At 49.3% G+C, this 6,916-nt stretch overlaps 1 protein-coding gene across 5 annotated transcripts; it reads left to right on the forward strand.

The window, feature by feature from the left end:
* The first annotated feature begins 212 nt into the window (after positions 1-212).
* RHEBL1 (RHEB like 1) lies at positions 213-6,044 on the forward strand. Of its 5 annotated transcripts, XM_017894720.1 has the most exons (9): positions 251-492; positions 1,102-1,173; positions 3,154-3,221; positions 3,486-3,568; positions 3,655-3,711; positions 3,897-3,944; positions 4,737-4,818; positions 4,973-5,058; positions 5,954-6,044. In XM_017894720.1, the coding sequence occupies exons 1-9, from the start codon at positions 441-443 to the stop codon at positions 5,967-5,969; spliced, it is 564 nt and encodes a 187-aa protein (XP_017750209.1). In that variant the 5' UTR covers positions 251-440; the 3' UTR covers positions 5,970-6,044. The 5 variants fall into 5 exon arrangements, with proteins under 5 accessions (XP_017750211.1, XP_017750210.1, XP_017750209.1 ...); XM_017894722.1 differs by lacking the exon at positions 5,954-6,044 and having other exon boundaries at positions 213-492; positions 1,034-1,173; positions 4,973-5,490; XM_017894721.1 differs by lacking the exon at positions 5,954-6,044 and having other exon boundaries at positions 213-492; positions 4,973-5,490.
* The last annotated feature ends 872 nt before the right edge of the window (positions 6,045-6,916 follow it).

Consider the following 6,916-nt stretch of genomic DNA (forward strand, 5'->3'; position numbering starts at 1 on the left):
CTTCGCAGCCACTTCAGCTAGGCTGCAAATGCGCAAACGCCTTTAGGACCCCGGGTTCCTTTCTGTTTCTTTATGAATGAACCGGCTCCAGTCTGCGCACGCGCAGCTCCCAGGACTCCCGCTCCACGTGAGGCCCACCCTTCCCTCCTGCTGGCGGCACCGCCCTTACCCATTCTAATGGACCAATGGCGAGCGGCCTGAGGGGCGGAGCCCGGCGCGGCGCGGCTCAGTAGTTCCCCCGGCGCCCGGCTCCCTCGCGTTAGACTTGCTGTGTTGTGATCACGTGGGCAGCTCCGGGCGCGGCGCTTGTTTTGGTTTCCCTCTAACTTGCCCACGGCAGCTTCTGGGTGAGCGACTTTCCTGCACCTGCCCACACCCTGACCTCGTCTTCGGGCTCTCTCAGCCCGCGGTTCCGCAAGCCCCTGGGGCGGGCTCCTGCCATGCCGCTGGTCCGTTACAGGAAGGTGGTCATCCTCGGATACCGCTCTGTAGGTGAGTCTCCGCCCTGCAGAGCTCGGACGCGCAGCAGCTTTGTAGCCAGAAGAGGCGCGCTGCCGTGGGAACGCGACCCAGGGAGGAATGGTGACATCGTAAGAATGGGGTTGTAGAGCGAGGATTGGAAGAGTGGAGGAATAAAGGTTGGTGGTGTGTGGAGGCTGCAGGAAGCGCGAGCACTCAAGGCTTAATGAGGACCTGGCTGCGGTAATCTCAGAGTGGTCCCAGCGTTACTTTGGGGATAGGGGTGGGGTCACAATTTGAAAACCGGGACGCGGTCGCCGTGGGGACAGATAGTCGCAGGTGTCCTGGGGCCGGGCGGACTTGATCCTGGGGAATCTTGGATCTTCCTGCGGGTAGGATGGGGTGGGGAAGGCGGCGGGAAAGGCTTCCTGCTGCGCTTCTGAATGCATCCGGTAGCCAAAGTGCGGAGACCCCGGGCGAAAAGACGGTGAGGGTAGACACAAGGGATAGGATTGCTTGAGGCACTCACAGACTGTGGTGTTAATTTGGGGTACCCTTTGGTCCTGGGCCACAGTCCGAAAGGACAGAGGATGTGAATGTGGATGGATGATTTGGATACAGCTGCCACACTGCTCCCCACAGGGAAGACATCTTTGGCACATCAATTTGTGGAAGGCGAGTTCTCAGAAGGCTACGATCCTACAGTGGAGAATAGTGAGTAGACTTCTCCCCTAGTGTGCTGGTGATGCGACCCGGAGGGCTTGGATAGCCCACCCAACTCCATAATGTATTTCTCTGGTGCCAAGGGGCTATTTACACATTACATCTAATTTCTTCTTTAGCAATCCTGTTCAATGGATGGCTAGAGTATGGATTTTGCAGGATACTGAGTCTGGGATAGTTTAGATGTAGACATTAAGAACCTTAGTGTGTTTTTCCAGTTACCTGGATAACTCCCTGGAGCTGATCTCTCTGTGTCAACCCCAAGGTTAAGAATGTAAGGGGAGGCCGGGCGCAGTGGCTCACGCCTGTAATCCCAGCACTTTGGGAAGCTGAGGCGGGCGGATCGATTGAGGTCAGGATTTCAAGACCAGCCTGGCCAACATGGTGAAACCTCATCGCTACTAAAAATACCAAAATTAGCTGGGCATGGTGGCACACACCTGTAATCCCAGCTACTAAGGAGGCTGAGGTAGGAGAATCGCTTGAACGCAGCAGGTAAATGTTGCAGTGAGCAAAGATTGTGCCACTGCACACCAGCCTGGGTGTCAGGGTGAGACTGTCTCAAAAATAAAAAAAAGAAAAAAAAAACAAAAAGGCCAGGCGCCGTGGCTCACGCCTGTAATCCCAGCTCATTGGGAGGCCAAGACAGGTGGATCACCTGAGGTCAAGAGTTCGAAACCAGCCTGGCCAACTGGTGAAACCCTGTATCTACTAAAAATACAAACAATTAGTTGGACATGGTGATGGATATCTGTAATCCCATCTACTCGGGTGGCTGAGGCAGGAGAATTGCTTGAACCCAGGAGGCGGAGGTTGCAGTGAGCTGAGATGGTGCCACTGTGCTCTAGCCTGGGCAACAAGAGCGAAACAACGTCTCAAAAAAAAAAAGAAAAAAAGAGAGAATAAAAAGAATGTAAGTGGGGGGAAGGGAGTGGGAGGGATGAAGATAAATTGATCAATAAGTACAGATATATAGTTTGATAGAAGAAATAAGACTTAGTAGATCAGTAGGGTGACTATAGCTTACAATAAGCTATTTTACATTTCAAAATAGCTATAAGAATTCAAATGGTTCTAGCATAAAGAAAACACAAATATTTAAGGTGATGAATATTCCAGATATACTTATTTGATCTTTACAAATTATATGAATGTATTATCATGTGTACCCTGAAACTTGGTGCATCTATTATTCATCAATAAAACAAAAGTAATTTTCTTTTCTTTTCGAGACAGAGTCTCGCTCTGTCACCCAGGCTGGAGTGCAGTGCCGCAATCTCAGCTCACTGCAACCTCCACCTCCTGGGTTCAAGCAATTCTCATGCTTCAGCCTCCTGAGTAGCTGGGACTACAGGCATACACCACCATGCCCAGCTAATGTTTTGTATTTTTAGTAGAGACAGGGTTTAACCATGTTGGCCAGGCTGGTCTCGAACTCTTGGTCTAAAGTGATCCGACCGCCTTGGCCTCCCAAAGTGCTGGGATTACAGGTGTTAGCCACTGAGCCCGACCAACAGTCTACTTTAAAAAAATGCTGCCAAAAAAAAGAAGGTAAGACAGCCAGGTGCAGAGGTGCATACCTATAGTTCCAGCTCTTGGGAGGTTGAGGTGAGAGGATCGCTTGAGCCCAGGACTTCCAGGCTATAGGGTGCTAAGAGTGCACCTGTGAATAGCCACTGCTCTATAGCCTGGGCAACACAGCAAGACCTCATCTCAAAAAAAAATAAAATAAAATGTAATTAGCCGGGCGCAGTGGCAGGCGCCTATAATCCCAGCTACTTGGGAGGCTGAGGCAGGAGAATCGCTTGAACCCAGGTGGCAGAGGTTGCAGTGAGCCAAGATCAAGCCACTGCACTCCAGCTTGGGCAATAGAGTGAGACTCTGTCTCAAAAAAAAAAAAAGAAAAAAAAGTCAGGGGACATACATTGCTGGCCCTATAAGGCACCTCACAAAGTTTTCTTTTCTTTTCAGCTTACAGCAAGATAGTGACTCTTGGCAAAGATGAGTTTCACCTACACCTGGTGGACACAGCAGGGCAGGTACCAGTTGGGGTATGGTATCCAAAAGTGGCAGTTCAGCCCTCAGAGATGAAGTCTGGTAGTCTTTGTGGCTCATCTGTAAAGTAGTATTAAAAGCATTTTACCTGCTAAGAGTATGCAGGGCTCATTGGAGCTGCTCCATAAATACTTGTTGAAGTGACTATAGTAGGGCATGCCCCAGGGAGGGTCACCTGGATGTTGTCCCACCAACCTTTGCCATCTGAGTGGTCTGGATCTAGGTACTGATGTTTCCATTTCTGCCAGGATGAGTACAGCATTCTGCCCTATTCATTCATCATTGGAGTCCATGGTTATGTGCTTGTGTATTCTGTCACCTCTCTGCATAGGTAAGTGACCAAGGTTGTGAGTGTGGGACTTGGGAAGACCTGAGGACTGTCTCATAAAGTTATAGCTCCAATTCTTGTGTTTAAAGCTTCCAAGTCATTGAGAGTCTGTACCAAAAGCTACACGAAGGCCATGGGAAAACCCGGTAAGTGGCCTTGGGGGATAGGGACATAGTGTGGGCATGAGGGAGTAGGAGAGAGCAGAGGGGAGAATTATCAAGTTGGAGAGGCTCGGATATAGATCCTGCCTGGTCTGATAAGGAGTTGTCCAGCCTTGATGTAAGGAGTTGGGGAATGAGGGGATTCTGAAATAACTGCTGTTTCCTCACAGGGTACCAGTGGTTCTAGTTGGGAACAAGGCAGATCTCTCTCCAGAGAGGTATGTAAATCTCTGCTACTTAGAGGAAAAGGAAGTGAAATGGACTGGGAATCAGTCAGACTCTCATCCTGGCTCTGCCACTGACTCAAGTCATTTCACCTCTTTTTGTCTCTAACTTGAAGCTTAAGGAAGATAATACTTCTATCTTAAAAGCCACAATTTCATATTTCAAGCCTCAGTCCTAGATTCACCCATTGTTCCTTTGTTTACCTATATTTGCTCCTTCCACAGCCCTCCTCCCAAAACTTGGGGAAATGGCAAGGGTCAGAGGAAGTCTTTTTCTTCCTTCTTTTTTTTTTGAGATGAAGTCTTGTTCTGTTGCCCAGACTAGAGTGCAGTGGCGTGATCTCGGCTCACTGCAACCTCTCCTCCCAGGTTCAAGCGAGTCTCCTGCCTCAGCTTCCCGAGTAGCTGGGACTACAGGCGCCCGCCACCACGCCTGGCTAATTTTTTGTATTTTTAATAGAGACGGGGGTTTCACTATGTTAGCCAGGATGGTCTTGATCTCCTGACCTTGTGATCCACCCATCTAGGCCTCCCAAAGTGTTGGGATTACAGGCATGAGCCACCACGCGCGGCCCATTTTCTTTTTAATAGAGATGGTATTTCACTGTGTTGCCAAGGCTGGTCTTGAACTCCTGAGCTCAAGTGATCCACCACTTCGGCCTCCCAAAGTGCTGCATTACAGGCATGAGCCACTAAGCCTGGCCAGGAAGCCTTGATTCTGAAGATTTTTCAGAGCACTTACCGACATTTCTATCCTCCATCTTTATGTCCCAAATTTGCTTCCAGAGAGGTACAGGCAGTTGAAGGGAAGAAGCTGGCAGAGTCCTGGGGTGCGACATTTATGGAGTCATCTGCTCGAGAGAATCAGGTGCTTGACCCGAAGACTAGAAGGGTGGTGGTGGTAGCCGTGTTTTCCTTATTGTACTGCTTGGTGGGAATGTTGCAGGAATGGAGCTTTCACCCCAGAGCTGGGTGGTATTGGCACTGAACTGACTTTTGCCCTGAATCCTCTCCCCTTATAGCTAACTCAAGGCATCTTCACCAAAGTCATCCAGGAGATTGCCCGTGTGGAGAATTCCTATGGGCAAGAGCGTCGCTGCCATCTCATGTGAGCCCTTGGGTGTGGTGTAACTGCCTTGTTTCTGCCTCTGGCACTTGCCATGTTCCAGTGGGGGGTCAGACCCTCAGGACTTCACGGGTATGGTTGCCAGCTGTGTTCCTGACCCCTGGACACACAGTGTGGCATCCTCATGTTTGCACACTTTCCCCAGGCTCTAATGGCCTGGATGTCAATGTTTACAAAGGGGCAAGGACCTATCATGGACACTGGCCTCTAGCTCTCTGTTTTTGCTAGATGAATTCTGTTATAACCTGTGGGGTCAGGATATGAGTCCTGGGCATTATTTATCCAGGACCCATCCTCTTGAGTGGGTTTTGGGTGTTGGCTGGGTAAGGGAAGCCAGGGACTTCTGAAATAGAGCTGGCTCCCTGGGGTGACAATGTATATATGCAAATAAACTGAGAAATCTTTTGTTGTTGACTTCTTTTCCCTGTGTGTGTGTGTGAGACGGAGTTTCACTCTGTTGCCCAGGCTGGAGCGGTACAGTGCTGCGATCTCGGCTTCCTGCAACCTCCACCTGCCAGGTTCAAGCAGTTCTCCTGCCTCAGTCTCCCACAGGCACCTGCCACCATGCCTGGCTGTTTTTAGTAGAGATGGGGTTTCACCATGTTGGCCAGGATGGTCTTGAACTCCTGACCTTAAGTGATCCGTCCGCCTCAGCCTCCCAAAGTGCTGGGATTATAGGCGTGAGCCACTACTCCCGGCCTTACTGTTGACTTCTGTGTATCTAGGGAGAGCTCAGAGCCAATATCTCTTTTTCCAAGGAGTGATGGCTTTGGTCTTTGGTGGGAAATCTTTCCTCCTACCTTGTTCCTATTCCTTATTCCTCACTTATTAAGGACCATTATCCTAACTTGCCTTTCCCACCTTTCTATTCTGCTAGGTTCCTCATACACTGAGTCCAGTTGGCTGCCACTCCCGTCCAAGTTTTTTAGCCTTTCAAGATCCCCTTAATTACAGAAACACCACCCTCTAGTGGCCAGATGCAACATGCTGACCTAGCTGTCTTCCTGGGGCCTCAGCATTTGCTTGGACTCAAAGCAGACAGGGTTTCAGGAGAACGAAGCCCCTCGTTCCTAATGATGTAAGAATTGAGGAGCGTAGAGGCAGAGAGACTAAAGTGTTGTGAAGACTGACTTCCCAAGAGTGTTGAGTAAAGTAAGAAATAATGCATCTGGTGCCTATCAGTCCCCCCGGCCTTCCATGTCCCCAGTGTCTTTCATTAAAATGGCTGTCCTTTGCTCTTTTCATACCTTTAATCTTTTTGTACTTTTCACACCTTTGGTGTTCTACTCTTTTTAGGTGTCAAAGGCTATTGGTTCTGCTCTTATGGACCTACCGCCTCAGTAGGATTGATATTTCAGCTAGGAAAGTTTGGTCCTGTTTGCCTCTGCTTTTCTTGATCCCCACCCTCCCACCAGCATGATTGCCTAACTAATACCTCCTCCAAGGACGTGTAAGGGTTACTTGAATGGTAGATCTTCACAGGGAAGGTACAGACCTCTTCTGACAACTGGGGGAGCCCAAGGTACCTGTCAATGTACTTACTTGGGAAGGATTGACAGAACCTAGATGTGATTTTTAGCTGTGACTTTGTCAGTGCCTGGCTCCAGGCTTACAGTGGGGATATGGCTTGTCATGCTGATTTTCAAAAGTCCTGACAGCTGCTTTTGCTTTTCTGATCCAGAATCTAAAAAGAAATAAGGGCTGCTAGAAGAAACATACTTCAAACAACAATCTCACTGGCTTAGGAGGTTCCGGGAGGTCACTAACCTCTCTCCTTATACTAAAATTAAGTCCTTTTGCACATCTGACCTGGGATACTCATTACAGGGGCCTACTTTCC

The sequence above is a fragment of the Rhinopithecus bieti genome, unplaced genomic scaffold, assembly GCF_001698545.2.
Source record: "Rhinopithecus bieti isolate Rb0 unplaced genomic scaffold, ASM169854v2 scaffold_24390, whole genome shotgun sequence".
In the NCBI taxonomy this organism is placed as follows: Eukaryota; Metazoa; Chordata; class Mammalia; order Primates; family Cercopithecidae; genus Rhinopithecus; species Rhinopithecus bieti.